Below are 15,629 nucleotides of genomic sequence, written 5' to 3'. Positions count from 1 at the left end.
CGTTTGAATGACAGTTTATTCCAAAGTTTATGTAAGAGGCTTGAAGCAGTTAAATAAGATACAAATGAAGCAGATTCAACAGAGAAAATGTTTCAATGCTTCATTACTACAAACAGGGAACTAAACAGTAAAAGGGTTTTAATCAACACACATTACTTCTGCTGATTTATTGTAATAAGATTTGATTGTCTAATTTGATTTATAGGTATCGTTAAACCCTTTTAAGTCTGTTACTGATTTGATTCAAGGTTTCTGAGATATCCTGACAAGATTGGATGCAGTATAAGCATAACTTTCTGTCTCTCCATGAGTTGGTAAGTTTTCACGTTTGAATGAACAAACTAACACACTGAAACTTGTCGACAACATGATCCACAATCACCCGGAGTCAAGCATTAAATTTTGGCGTCTCTTTTGACATCACTTTATCCTCCTTGGCTGCACATTTAATGTCTGATTAAAAACTTTACTTTGGGGTCAGCTGGCTTTTTCCAAAACACTGAAGGAAGTAAAATGTGAAACATTATCGACATGATGATAATTTATTTTAAACTTTTAAACTACAAAGAGATAGAGGCTCTAACTGTACACATCCTAAAATAAAAGGTGAAACATCAGGGTTTCCTGCTAAGTTTGATATGTATGAGTGTATGAAGACAGTCAATTTGTATATACTGAAGATTAAAGAGACTCAACATTTAGTACTTGAGATGTAAAAGGTTTAGGTGGTGATACCATCTGAATGTTATTTACTCTGCCATCTATTGATGAGGTCAAAGTCTACAGTATCAAAGCTTATTTCTTAACCAGACTTTCCACTCTACATGTTTTAATAATTTGTAAAGGATAATTATTGCACACTCAAGGATTCATCCAGGTCAGTGTTTGTATTTGATGATTATAATTTTGCTTTTTCCCCCACATTTCAAATATAATGGTGTAATAGCTACACTTATGTCGGGGCGAGATCAGAGCACTGATTCTCACATTTGAGTGACCAAAGAACCACTGAAAGTTGTTGTCGTCACAGATGCCCAAACGTGACATTTTGCAAGTAGCCTCACATACACCTGGTCTCCTCGCTGCAGCTGAACAAACACTGCGTTTCCCCCATTATCAGCTCCGTCAAATATTGAAGCGTGGTCCTGGGTCTCAGCAATATGCTCGGAGTTCTTGTAGAGTGTCAGGAATGTTTGATATTCCCCTCCAGAATGAAAAAAGAAGGTGAAGTAATAAACACCTGCAACAGGTGCTGTGAAGGTTCCTGTGGAGACAAATGAAAAATGACAACTTTCAAAGTTCAGCACACATGGCAGATTCATTTAAAACTAACGCACACCAGTTTGAACCAAAAATAAGAAGAGACAAATAATATTGAATCAAATTTAGACATCATAGCTGTACTGTAACTAAAGCGAAATGACAGCAGATTTTGACATCAGGAAGTTAAAGGAGCAATATGACTCTGACTCATAGTGTTTAAAATAGGTACTGCAGTCCACATTCAAAACATCAAAGAGAACAGTCTTCCCCCCGCCCCCTCCTCCCAAGACTCAATGTGCATATAGGATATAATGAAGCTTCAGTGTTTAGCCAGCTCTGCATCCGTCTGTGAACATGTCTGTGTTATAACAAAACACAAAGCAGATTCATTAACACACACACACACACACACACACACACACCTACACACACACACACACACACACTCCAAGCCTCAAAAACATTTCAGAGTTTATTCTTCTTTTAACTTCCTGAATTTGGTTAAACGAATGACAACACTGAAAATTCGTACTTCCTAAACTGTCACTGTGACGTTGTTGTTGTGCTGTTTTGCTGTCATTTATGCCTTTTATTTTATAACTCTGAACCGTAACTTTCATGCTTATTAAAGACCTTTTTGAAATATGTTTTCATTATATAGAAATGTATTTCAATTAATTGATTTTAATGACTTCGATTTCATTTTAAATTATTTTTTGTGATTTTGTGTGTTTCTTTTTTCCTCTGTCATGATGCTGTTGATGTCTTGTGTGAAGCACATTGCCTTGTTGTTGTTTGCTATAAATCAATTTGCCTTGTTTTCATTGATCTTTTGTGTAAACCGTCTCTTGAATTTAAAAACAGCAAAAAAGTATTGAGTGTTACCTGTGGCTGCGTTGTAGGCGTTGCCGATGTTTGTGATCACATGTGTGTAGATTAAAGTTCTGCCTGTGTTGAAGGGTCCAACAGCTGCGTCACCTGGTAGCCCTGCACTGAAGATGACCTTGGTTGCCTCTGTTTTAAAGAAAGTATTACAACAATATTCATGGATGGATCTTTCAGTATCTATTGTATTCTTGTTACAGCGTTTCAAAGTCTGCAGAAACCATACAATGAATTTACTTCAATTAATCATCTACTGTCAAACTGCACAAATGAAAATTCATCTTACCTTTGTTCTTCAGCTCACGAATCTGGTTTTCACTGTCCTGCAGCCTGGTTTCACTCTTTTGCAGCCTGGTTCTACTGTCCCTCAGCTGAGTTTGCAAAGATGTGATTTTTGCTGACATGGCACCAAACTCTTTCAGGAGTTTACACATGTCAGGAGAGCAGGACTGTGTTTCAGCAGCATCTCCACCGTCCTGGACCAAAGTCAAGCCACAGAACAGCAAAAGAAACCAGAGCATGTCTGATGGAAAATCTTCAAGTTGGTTGAAAGAAAACGAGTCTCTCAGTGATCTACCCCTGACTGATCTGAAGCCTCTGATGGCTGGACTGATATTTATATCTGACCTGTGAATGTTTATCATCCTTTTTGAATCAATATTGACTCCATTTACGGAAAATCAGTAAATACCCAGAGGCCCGTAGATGTAACCAGGTAGCTTCTCCCCCCTTTGAATCAAGGCTGGTTATGAAATAAGCAAACAACATTGACTCCATTTACTGGCAACCAGTTAAACTTTAATATCCCAGAGAAAACGTAAATAAAATGATCCTGAGTTCATCGCGTAGCTCACTGTCATGTGACTCAAGAGGATTGAACGCTGCATCAGTCTGTGAACATGTCTGCGTTAAAAAAAATACAAAGCAGATTCATTAACACACACACACACACACACACACACACACACACACACACACACACATATATATATGTACACACACTCCAAGCCTCAAAAACATTTCAGAGTTTATTCTTCTTTTAACTTCCTGAATTTGGTTAAACGAATGTCTACACTGAAAATTCGTACTTCCTAAACTGTCACTGTGACGTTGTTGTTGTGCTGTTTTGATGTCATTTACGCCTTTTATTTTATAACTCTGAACCGTAACTTTCATGCTTATTAAATACATTTTTTAAATATTTTTTCATTATATAGAAATTTATTTCAATTAATTGAATTTAATGACTTCGATTTAATTTTAAATTATTTTTTGTGATTTTGTGTGTTTCATTTTTCCTCTGTCATGATGCTGTTGATGTCTTGTGTGAAGCACATTGCCTTGTTGTTGTTTGCTATAAATCAATTTGCCTTGTTTTCATTGATCTTTTGTGTAAACCGTCTCATGAATTCAAAAACAGCAAAAAAGTATTGAGTGTTACCTGTGGCTGCGTTGTAGGCGTTGCCGATGTTTGTGATCACATATCTGTAGATTAAAGTTGTGTCTGTGTCGAAGGGTCCAACAGGTCTTTGACCTGGTAGCCCTGCACTGAAGATGACCTTGGTTGCCTCTGTTTTAAAGAAAGTATTACAATAATATTCATAGATGGATCTTTCAGTATCTATTGTATTCTTGTTACAACATTTCAAGGTCTGCAGAAACCATACAATGAATTCACTTCAATTAATCATCTACTGTCAAACTGTACAAATGAAAATTCATCTTACCTTTGTTCTTCAGCTGACAAATCTGGTTTTCACTGTTTTTCAGCCTTGTTTCACTGTCCTGCAGCCTGGTTGCACTTTCCCTCAGCCTGGTTTCCAAAGATGTGATTTTTTCTGACATGGCACCAAACTCTTTCAGGAGGTTACACATTTCATGAACGCCTGACTGTGTTTTACTTGCATTGCCATCATCCTGGGCCAAAGTCAAGCCACAGAACAGCAAAACAAGCCAGAGCATGTCTGATGGAAAATCTTCAAGTTGGTTGAAAGAAAACAAGTCTCTCAGTGATCTACCCCTGACTGATCTGAAGCCCCTGACTGCTGGACTGATATTTATATCTGACATGTAAATATTTATCATCCTTTTTGAATCAATATTGACTCCATTTACGGGAAATCAGTAAATACCCAGAGGCCCGTAAATGTCATCCGGATAGCTTCTCCCCCCTTTGAATCAAGGCTGGTTATGAAATAAGAAAACAACATTGACTCCATTTACTGGCAACCAGTTAAACTTTAATATCCCAGAGAAGTGTAAATAAAATGATCCTGAGTTCATCGCGTAGCTCACTGTCATGTGACTCAAGAGGATTGAACACTCATCAACAAAGAACTGAACTTACAGCACAGTCTTCATTCAGAACGACCCAGCTGGATATTTTTTTAAGGGTAGCTCATTTCTCCAGAACTAAGTAAAAACTTTGGTTCCTGTGGTCGAAAAGCACCCACTTCCTGAAAAGGCCCGTAGCTGCAGGGAACGGAGCTTCATTTATTTTTAAATATTAACAAAGGACGTTTTCCTCTGGTTAACTTTGACTCCAAAGACAAAAACTCCATTGCATCAACATTGGTTACTTTATTTTATTAAAATAATCTTGTAACTTTTCAATGATTAGCAAACAGGACATGACACTGGAATCAACCAAACTTTAGATCGAGGATTTACTTTTGGATGATTTCATTCATCCTAAAAGGAACAGCTGCTTTCATATCTGCGCTGACATCTAGACCAGAAATCCACTGAAGGTCGTGTGGTATCCAGATCCCCACACGTGCTGGTTTGGACCCAAGCGCACATAGACCTGGTCCCCTTGGTTCAGCTGCAGGAACACGGCGTTCCCTGCGTTATGGGCCTGGGCAGTCGGGTGATCCTGCGTCTGCACCACGCGCTGGCCGTTCCTGTAGAGGAACAGCTCGGTCCCGGGATGCCCTCCAGCGTGGTGGAAGATGGTGAAGTAATAAACTCCGGGATTAGGTGCAGTGAAGATACCTGTGGGAGCAAACGTGTTGATAAAATAATTAATGCAATATTAGATTCTGTCTATCTGCTTGATTGACCTCTTTTTAAAGCAGAAGGAGTTTTACACTTTTAACACACTCCAAGACTTTAAATTATGTTGGTGGAAATACTGTCATAAAGAGATGATACAACGGACGTGTCGTTGTGTGTTACATGAAGACATCACATAAAATGAAGGGAATGAGTGGTTGGTAGATTAATTCTATTTTGTAACATGCTGCTTGGCAATAAATCTTAAAGTGTTGGAAGAGAATATTTGGCCCTTGTTACTCAGCTCTGCTGCTTCTCCCACAAACGCAAGCTCATTACAAACGTGGCACCAATTTAAGGGCAATAAACAAGCTTTCTAAAAGTATAGGATTTATTGCCATGAAGCTTTGTAACAACATAGAAATGATCTACCAAACAATAATTACTACTTTTTGTGCAATGTTTATATGTCACTCGAGGGTCCGACGCACGGTTGATGGATATAACTCTACTGAAGAAAAACAGCAGCAGCAGCACTTTAATGTCAGCCATGTTGATTCCCTTACTCAACAGCAAGCACTTCCTCGTTACTGATCACATGTCCCGTTGTAGCCAATCAGAGGCTAGGGTGATTAATCTCTACGCAAACAACAACCACAGAGGTAGATTTAATATAATTTGGTCACAGTTACTAGGTTCCACTAAAAGTATTAAAACATGTATATATATTACATATTAACTTTGTAAGCTGAAACATGTAAATAGTTCACTGTCTAAATGTTATCATTAAGTTAAAATTAAATACATGAATTAACACAAATATTTGGATTTACTTTACTTAATGGTACACGGTTAGAATTCGTTCATGTTTGAATATTACTTTAGTGACCTGAGGAGGAGTTGTAGGCGTTTCCAACATTTGTGATCACTGATTGGTAGGCGAGAGTCGTCTCTGAGCCGTAAGGTCCAATGCGTCCTCTCGGTCCTACCTCCGCGCTGAATACCACCGGCTTTTGTTCTGGGTGAAGCAAAAATATTCACGTTCAATTTTTCCACATTACAGCAAAAAAATAAAAAATCTCTCCCTTCCTTCAAGCTTACAAAAACAATCAAAAAGGATTTACTTGACCTTTGCTCTTCAGGGCCACGATCTGGTTTTCACTGTCCTGCAGCCTGGTTTCACTCTTTTGCAGCCTGGTTTGCAAAGATGTGATTTTTTCTGACATGGCACCAAACTCTTTCAGGAGGTTACACATGTCATTAAAGCCTGACTGTGTTTTAGTTGCATTGCCATCATCCTGGGCCAAAGTCAAGCCACAGAACAGCAAAACAAACCAGAGCATGTCTGATGGAAAATCTTCAGGTTGGTTGAAAGAAAACGAGTCTCTCAGTGATCTACCCCTGACTGATCTGAAGCCTCTGACGGCTGGACTGATATTTAAATGTGATTTGTAAATGTTTAACATCCTGTTTGAAATTAGAAAACAACATTGACTCCATTTACTTGTTATCAGTTAAATTTTAATATCCCAGAGAATCGTAAATAAAATCATCCTGAGCTCATCACGTAGCTCACCGTCATGTGATTCAAGAGGATTCAAGGCACATGTAGCTATATTATCTCACTGTAAGGAATCCATCATCTAAGTCTGAATACAACAATAAGCAATAAGGACATAATAATGCTTAACGCTTTTCTTTTGCCAGTAGAAATAAAGACAAGTCTCTGTGATCAAGCCATAGAAAACTTGGTGTTGTGACTCAGAATAAGTGGAACCAAACGCACGAATCAGAGACAGAATAAAACGAATAACAATTTATTAAACAACGAGTGACACAGTGAATAAATGTACTACATGAAATATGAGTGACACTAATGTGTAGCATAAATCTAATGTGACAGTAATGTGTACAAGTAATATAATGTGACTCTAAATATGTGTACAAGAAATCTAAGGTGACTCTAAATGTGCAACAAGAATATAATGTGACTCGAAGGTGATCCAAAAGCACGTGTGAGGAAGCCAGATGAAGACGAACGAGACGACGAGGAACACGAGGTACAGGACGGGCAGGACTGGGAACTAGCGAGAGAGAGAAAAAACACGAAGGGTCAAAAACACGACAGGGAATCATACAAGTTATCACAGAGCACTAAATATTTGCAAAGACACGGAGAGAGTACGAACCACTGAGGGAAGAACAATAATCTGGCGCCGGCAGTGTGGAAGGAGCCGGCTTAAATAATGAGTTGATTGGAGTGACAACACCTGTGAACTAACCTGAAAGCAATGAGTGACTAAGGGTGAAGGGAGAACACAGAGGGAGTGACAGACAAGGAAAACAAAACAAACACACGTGGGAAGACACACAGAAACCAAAACATGACACTTGGAGCAAAAGTCACGTGTGAAAAGACAGACACGTTGATTTCTCCGTTTGTTTCATTGGCAGGAATCTTATTTTGAAATCCTTAAACCGGATGTCATGGCACCAAACTTTCCCAGGAGATCACACATCCGTTCAATCAGGAGAGACAAGTGATATTAAGAATGAATTTATTATAGTGACAGAGTGATTGACAGAATGAGATTTGACAGAATGTTTTGGCGCTTGGACTCTATGGGGTGGAAGATGCGATTTAGTGATGAAGTCCTGCTCGTCATTAGGATAGATCCCCCCATGGAGTCCAGACCCTGGTGGTGGAGGACTGATGATTTGATGAGACCGAGTTGGAGAAGAATTGATGGGAGTCGACTCTGCTTCTGAAGATGGCGGTGATGGGGAGGTGGAGGGGCGCACGAAGCCAGCTTGAAAAAACTAGGGAAGAAAAAGGATCATATTTAAAAGGAGAGCTGAACGATGATAGGCCGAAAACGAAGGAGGAACACTGCACCATTGGTTAGATGAGGTCCGGTGACAAAACAGCTGATTAACCCACGGAAACTGACAGCTCAAGAATGACAGCGGAAATGAGATAGCGTGAAAAAAGGGTGACTGAGAAACCTGATTGTGGATCACTTAAAGTCTTCTGTTGGGGACCTTCCACGGCAGCAACATTACGTTGGGGTTTTAGGATGTAACATTTAGTTGTCGAATTAAATTTAATAATTAAGTTGACTTAATTATTAAAATAAATCAATAATTATTATTAAACTGAGTTTAATAAACCTTGGGGCACCACCCTGTAAACAGGGAACAACCAAAATATTACAAAAATCAGTCTCAAAATTAGTTAATTAAATACCAATATCATTAATAATTAATAATCTGTATTTAATTGAAGGTGTGAAATCCGAACACAAAGCCCTTTCACCCAGCCTAAGTCACAATGCAAATACACAGTAATCACAAACAACTGCTCTTTAAATTATAACAGAATTTATTTAACAAAGCAACATCAAGTTAATCAATGAAACTCAATCAAACAAACAACTATTATAAACTAAACTACAGCTAACAAACAAAAACAAACAAGCGTGGCACGTGTGTGGGTGTGCGTGTTTCTGTGAGAGTGAGAGAGAGAGAGGGAGAGAGACAGACAGACAGACAGACAGAGACAGATCAAAATGGCGGCGACCACGCGTGGTCACGTGATGGCGGACAAAGAACACAGGTCTCTTAACCTGGTCTATTGTCTAGAGACGGAGTCAGACTCTGTCTCTACCTGATCTACGTTTCTGCAGCGTCTTGAAAGCCACAGATCTCTATGTGTGTGCGTCTGCCGAAAGGTGCGTGTGTGTGTGTGTGTAAAGCGAGAGAGCGAGAGAGAAACGAGCGTACCTCAGAAGCTCAATCTCAGCCTGGAACTCACGCACAACTCAGAGCATAGTTAACTTCACTACCAGAAGCCAGTGGCCGGATTTGTATCAGCCGGCGTTCACACTAGTCTTTCTGATCATGAGTCTATTACCCGGTTATGACGCGAGAGTTCACAGAGAAACACACGGGACGCAGCGGCACAAATAAAGAAAACAAAACAGGTTTTACTCTCATAAAACCTAAGACACAGTGGTCAAACACCAAGCAAATATTATCACCGTTTCACAATAATAACTCAGTTATTAAACACACTCTCTATATCTAACTGCCCAGACCTAGCTAAGCCTCACTTGTTGCCGTTTTGTCCACGGTTGATGAAAGGAAGAAAAGGGGTCCAGCCGTCTTCCTACAGTTGTATGGTGATGGCGGCGCGTCCAAAGGGTTAAGCAGAGGCCGTAGTGTCCTCCGTCGAGCGAGGTGATCTCCGTGGATGTCCTTTCTTTACAGGACAGAACAAGACCTAATCCTTACGATCTCTCTCAATACCGTTTTCATACGGGAGAAATAAGACGCTCTTCTTAGAGATGCGTTCAAATGGATGATCTAAGCTCGGAATTCAGGATGTCGGTATACTTCAAGGCCTTGGGTTAGCTGCGCGCCAAAACTTTTGAACAAAGAGAAGCGTGCTGGAAAAAAGGGAGCAGAGTTGATATCCTTGGACGTCGCCAGACGACGAATGAAAGAGACTGAACAATGGGGCACAGCCTGTTTTATCCCTCCCAAACTTCACACCTATTTGTTAGGTGTGGCAAAGCCTTCTGGGAGTACCTGCAAGGTCTGCTGGGATAAAGAGTCTTTTGTCATGGTTCTCCAAAGGGACACAGCCTGAACTTTGTCATCCTGGCTGGACCCAACATTATCAATCATTACTGTCTGGCTCAAGGAAACACTCTGCTTTTCACGGATCAGACAATGGTGAGTTGTATTCGTTTGAATGACAGTTTATTTCAAAGTTTATGTAAGAGGCTTGAAGCAGTTAAATAAGATACAAATGAACCAGATTCAACAGAGAAAATGTTTCAATGCTTCATTACTACAAACAGGGAACTAAACAGTAAAAGCGTTTTAATCAACAAACATTACTTCTGTTGATTTATTGTAATAAGATTTGATTGTCTAATTTGATTTATAGGTATCGTTAAACCCTTTTAAGTCTGTAACTGATTTGATTCAAGGTTTCTGAGATATCCTGACAAGATTGGATGCGGTATAAGCATAACTTTCTGTCTCTCCATGAGTTGGTAAGTTTTCACGTTTGAATGAACAAACTAACACACTGAAACTTGTCGACAACATGATCCACAATCACCCGGAGTCAAGCATTCATTTTTGGCGTCTCTTTTGACATCACTTTATCCTCCTTGGCTGCACATTTAATGTCTGATTAAAAACTTTACTTTGGGGTCAGCTTGCTTTTTCCAAAACACTGAAGGAAGTAAAATGTGAAACATTATCGACATGATAATAATTTATTTTAAAGGTTTAAACTACAAAGAGATAGAAGCTCTAACCGTACACCATCCTAAAATAAAAGGTGAAACATCAGGGTTTCCTGCTAAGTTTGATGTGTATGAGTTTATGTAGACAGTCAATTTGTATATACTGAAGATTAAATAGACTCTCAACATTTAGTACTCGAGATGTAAAAGGTTTAGGTGGTGATACCATCTGAATGTTATTTACTCTGCCATCATTTGATGAGGTCAAAGTCTACAGTATCAAAGATTATTTCTTAACCAGACATTCCACTCTACATGTTTTTAATAATTTGTAAAAGATAATTATTGCACACTCAAGGATTCATCCAGGTCAGTGTTTGTATTTGATGATTATCATTTAGCTTTTTCCCCCACATTTCAAATATAATGGTGTAATAGCTACACTTATGTCGGGGCGAGATCAGAGCACTGATTCTCACATTTGAGTGACCAAAGAACCACTGAAAGTTGTTGTCGTCACAGATCCCCAAACGTGACAATTTGCAACTAGCCTCACATACACCTGGTCTCCTCGCTGCAGCTGAACAAACACTGCGTTTCCCCCATTATCAGCTGTGTCACTTTTTGAAGGGTGGTCGTGGATCTCAGCAATAAGCTGGGAGTTCTTGAAGAGATAGAGGATTTTTCGATGTTGCCCTCCAGAATGAAAAAAGAAGGTGAAGTAATAAACACCTGGAACAGGTGCTGCGAAGATTCCTGTGGGGAAAAATGACAAATTTCAAAGTTCGGCACACATGGCAGATTCATTTAAAACAAACGCACACCAGGTCAAACAAAAAACAGAAAGAGCCAAATAATATTTCATCAAATTTAGACATCATAGCTGTACTGTAACTAAAGCGAAATGACAGCAGATTTTGACATCAGGAAGTTAAAGGAGCAATATGTAACTCTGACTCATAGTGTTTAAAATAGGTACTGCAGTCCACATTCAAAACATCAAAGAGAACAGTCTTCCTCCACCCCCTCCTCCCAAGACTCAATGTGCATATAGGATATAATGAAGCTCCAGTGTTTAGCCAGCTCTGCATCGGTCTGTGAACATGTCTGTGTTATTACAAAACACAAAGCACATTCATTAACACACACACACACACACACACACACACACACACATATATGTACACACACTCCAAGCCTCAAAAACCTTTAAGAGTTTATTCTTCTTTTAACTTCCTGAATTTGGTTAAACAATGAAAACACTGAAAATTCGTACTTCCTAAACTGTCACTGTGACGTTGTTGTTGTGCTGTTTTGCTGTCATTAACGCCTTTTATTTTATAACTCTGAACCGTAACTTTCATGCTTATTAAATAACTACTTGTTAATATTTTGTCATTCTATATCAATTTAATTCAATTAATTGATTTTAATGACTTCGATTTGATTTTAAATTATTTTTTGTGATTTTCTGTGTTTCTTTTTTCCTCTGTCATGATGCTGTTGATGTCTTGTGTGAAGCACATTGCCTTGTTGTTGTTTGCTATAAATCAATTTGCCTTGTTTTCATTGATCTTTTGTGTAAACCGTCTCATGAATTTAAAAACAGCAAAAAAGTATTGAGTGTTACCTGTGGCTGCGTTGTAGGCGTTGCCGATGTTTGTGAGAATATGTCTGTAGATTAAAGTTGTGTCTGTGTTGAAGGGTCCAATAGGTCTTCCACCTGGTAGCCCTGCACTGAAGATAACCTTGGTTGCCTCTGTTTTAAAGAAAGTATTACAACAATATTCATAGATGGATCTTTCAGTATCTATTGTATTCTTGTTACAGCGTTTAAAGGTCTGCAGAAACCATACAATGAATTTACTTCAATAAATCATCTACTGTCAAACTGTACAAATGAAAATTCACCTTACCTTTGTTCTTCAGCTCACGAATCTGGTTTTCACTGTCCCTCAGCCTGGTTTGCAAAGATGTGATTTTTGCTGACATGGCACCAAACTCTTTCAGGAGGTTACACATGTCAGGAGAGCAGGACTGTGTTTCAGCAGCATCTCCACCTTCCTGGGCCAAAGTCAAGCCACAGAACAGCAAAAGAAGCCAGCGCATGTCTGATGGAAAATCTTCAAGTTGGTTGAAAGAAAACGAGTCTCTCAGTGATCTACCCCTGACTGATCTGAAGCCTCTGATGGCTGGACTGATATTTATATGGGATTTGTAAATGTGTAACATCCTGTTTGAATCAATATTGACTCCATTTACTGGAAATCAGTAAATACCCAGAGGCCCGTAGATGTCATCCAGATAGCTTCTACCCCTTTGAATCAAGGCTGATTATGAAATAAGCAAACAACATTGACTCCATTTACTGGCAACCAGTTAAACTTTAATATCCCAGAGAAAACGTAAATAAAATGATCCTGAGTTCATCGCGTAGCTCACTGTCATGTGACTCAAGAGGATTGAACACTCATCAACAAAGAACTGAACTTACAGCACAGTCTTCATTCAGAACGACCCAGCTGGATATTTTTTTAAGGGTAGCTCATTTCTCCAGAACTAAGTAAAAACTTTTGTTCCTGTGGATCGAAAAGCACCCACTTCCTGAAAAGGCCCGTAGCTGCAGGGAACAGAGCTTCATTTATTTTTTAATATTAACAAAGGACGATATCCTCTGGTTAACTTTGACTCCAAAGACAAAAACTCCATTGCATCGACATTGGTTACTTTATTTTATTAAAACAATCTTGTAACTTTTCAATGATTAGCAAACAGGACATGACACTGGAATCAACCAAACTTTAGATCGAGGATTTACTTTTGGATGATTTCATTTATCCTTAAAGGAACAGCTGCTTTCATATCTGCGCTGACATCTAGACCAGAAATCCACTGAAGGTCGTGTGGTATCCAGAGCCCCACACGTGCTGGTTTGGACCCAAGCGCACATAGACCTGGTCCCCTTGGTTCAGCTGCAGGAACACGGCGTTCCCTGCGTTATGGGCCTGAGCAGTCGGGTGATCCTGCGTCTGCACCACGCGCTGGCCGTTCCTGTAGAGGAACAGCTCGGTCCCGGGATGCCCTCCAGCGTGGTGGAAGATGGTGAAGTAATAAACTCCGGGATTAGGTGCAGTGAAGATACCTGTGGGAGCAAACGTGTTGATAAAATAATTAATGCAATATTAGATTCTGTCTATCTGCGTAATTTACCTCTTTTTAAAGCAGAAGGAGTTTTACACTTTTAACACACTCCAAGACTTTAAATTATGGTGGAAATACTGTCATAAAGAGATGATACAACGGACGTGTCGTTGTGTGTTACATGAAGACATCACATAAAATGAAGGGAATGAGTGGTTGGTAGATTAATTCTATTTTGTAACATGCTGCTTGGCAATAAATCTTAAAGTGTTGGAAGAGAATATTTGGCCCTTGTTACTCAGCTCTGCTGCTTATCCCACAAACGCAAGCTCATTACAAACGTGGCACCAATTTAAGGGCAATAAACAAGCTTTCTAAAAGTATAGGATTTATTGCCATTGTGACAGGGCGGGCGTGGGGATTTTATGGATTTTCTCTTAAACTACAAAATAAACTACAGACAACGCCACCTGGGGACTTGCACCCCAGGAGATACACAAATAAGGAAACCAAAACAGGAAAATTAAGGACACATAAGTTCGAAAGAACTGAAGAGGCAGTCGTGTTATCAAAACATAAAAAAAGGTATTTATTATAGTAAATCAAATTTACTAAATATATTAAAACACTAATCAAACAAAGGAATAAACAAAACTGAAGCAAAATAAGGCAAAACAGGGCCAAACTAGTAACAAAACTGAAGCAAAATAAGGCAAAACAGGGCAAAACAACAGCAGTTAAAACACCTAAAAAAAGAAGAAAGAAACCATTAATAAAAACACTGATAACGTGTAAAGTAAAACCAAAGCCACCCTACTCACCAGGAACCCTTCAAACAAATGCCAGGCTGATCTCAGGCACTCAGGTGCATTAAATATGCCGACCTGATTGATGAGCAAAGGGGGGAGGGGCAGGTGAGAGGCTGTGTTCAAGAGCAGCATGGTTGGACTCTACTACACCATGAAGCTTTGTTACAACATAGAAATGATCTACCAAACAATAATTACTACTTTTTGTGCAATGTTTATATGTCACTCGAGGGTCCGACGCACGGTTGATGGATATAACTCTACTGAAGAAAAACAGCAGCAGCAGCACTTTAATGTCAGCCATATTGATTCCCTTGCTCAACAGCAAGCACTTCCTCGTTACTGATCACATGTCCCGTTGTAGCCAATCAGAGGCTAGGGTGATTTATCTCTATGCAAACAACAACCACAGAGGTAGATTTAATATAATTTGGTCACAGTTACAAGGTTCCACTAAAAGTATTAAAACATGTAAATATATTATATATTAACTTTGTCAGCTGAAACATGTAAATAGTTCACTGTCTAAATGTTATCATTAAGTTAAAGTTAAATACATGAATTAACACAAATATTTGGATTTACTTTACTTAATGGTACACGGTTAGAATTCGTTCATGTTTGAATATTACTTTAGTGACCTGAGGAGGAGTTGTAGGCGTTTCCAACATTTGTGATCACAGATTGGTAGACGAGAGTCGTCTCTGAGCCGTAAGGTCCAATGCTTCCTCTCGGTCCTACCTCCGCGCTGAATACCACCGGCTTTTTTTCTGCGTGAAGCAAAAATATTCACGTTCAATTTTTCCACATTACAGCAACAACAAAAAAATCTCTTCATTCCTTCAAGTTTACAAAAACAATCAAAAAGGATTTACTCAACCTTTGCTCTTCAGGGCCACTATCTGGTTTTCACTGTCCTGCAGCCTAGTTTCTAAAGCTGCCAGCTTTGCTTTCAGGTCACCAAACTCACAGCACATGTTGGCAGTCCGGGGGTTTGTATTTGCTCTGGCTTGAAAAAAACAACAATCAACCCGAGACAGAGTCAGGAACGGTCCGTCTCCTCTCCTCGATGTGGAAGATATTGTCCGTCTGACTGCTTTTTATATGTGTGAGGATCTTGAAGACGTGTGACGTTTGTTATCTACTCACCACATCCCTGACATGATGTTTTTCACTTCCAGTTTTGTCCAACGCTCAAGAAACAGACGCTTCAGTTCACCAGAAACAAAATACAGACCTTGTTTAACGGTCACACACTCTTTAAGGCAACACACTA

The 15,629-nt window shown here is 39.3% G+C and overlaps 3 protein-coding genes and 1 long non-coding RNA gene across 4 annotated transcripts; all 4 read right to left on the bottom strand.

Annotated features, from left to right (window-relative positions):
• Nucleotides 1-1,147: 1,147 nt before the first annotated feature.
• LOC306841877 lies at nucleotides 1,148-3,101 on the bottom strand. The gene is made up of 3 exons (XR_013781600.1): nucleotides 2,435-3,101; nucleotides 2,149-2,277; nucleotides 1,148-1,264 (listed from the first exon to the last, which is right to left on the bottom strand). It is a non-coding gene; the product is annotated as an uncharacterized lncRNA (long non-coding RNA).
• Nucleotides 3,102-4,716: 1,615 nt separating this feature from the next.
• LOC306841876 (complement C1q-like protein 4) lies at nucleotides 4,717-6,537 on the bottom strand. The gene is made up of 3 exons (XM_079371901.1): nucleotides 6,272-6,537; nucleotides 6,032-6,160; nucleotides 4,717-5,142 (listed from the first exon to the last, which is right to left on the bottom strand). The coding sequence occupies exons 1-3, from the start codon at nucleotides 6,483-6,485 to the stop codon at nucleotides 4,877-4,879; spliced, it is 609 nt and encodes a 202-aa protein (XP_079228027.1). The 5' UTR covers nucleotides 6,486-6,537; the 3' UTR covers nucleotides 4,717-4,876.
• A 4,341-nt stretch (nucleotides 6,538-10,878) lies between these two features.
• LOC306841915 (complement C1q-like protein 4) lies at nucleotides 10,879-12,552 on the bottom strand (the record flags this gene model as incomplete). The annotated part of the gene is made up of 3 exons (XM_079371944.1): nucleotides 12,320-12,552; nucleotides 12,034-12,162; nucleotides 10,879-11,159 (listed from the first exon to the last, which is right to left on the bottom strand). Exons 1-3 carry the CDS (start codon nucleotides 12,510-12,512, stop codon nucleotides 10,879-10,881), a joined length of 603 nt encoding a protein of 200 aa, XP_079228070.1. The 5' UTR covers nucleotides 12,513-12,552.
• A 559-nt stretch (nucleotides 12,553-13,111) lies between these two features.
• LOC306841916 (complement C1q-like protein 4) lies at nucleotides 13,112-15,435 on the bottom strand. Its single transcript, XM_079371945.1, has 3 exons — nucleotides 15,234-15,435; nucleotides 14,995-15,123; nucleotides 13,112-13,545 (listed from the first exon to the last, which is right to left on the bottom strand). Exons 1-3 carry the CDS (start codon nucleotides 15,328-15,330, stop codon nucleotides 13,280-13,282), a joined length of 492 nt encoding a protein of 163 aa, XP_079228071.1. The 5' UTR covers nucleotides 15,331-15,435; the 3' UTR covers nucleotides 13,112-13,279.
• Nucleotides 15,436-15,629: the final 194 nt, after the last annotated feature.

Source organism: Symphodus melops (genome assembly GCF_947650265.1).
Source record: "Symphodus melops genome assembly, chromosome: 20".
Taxonomy (NCBI): domain Eukaryota; kingdom Metazoa; phylum Chordata; class Actinopteri; order Labriformes; family Labridae; genus Symphodus; species Symphodus melops.
Note: the sequence above shows the minus strand (reverse complement) of the source record. Positions and strands in the feature narration are given on the sequence as shown.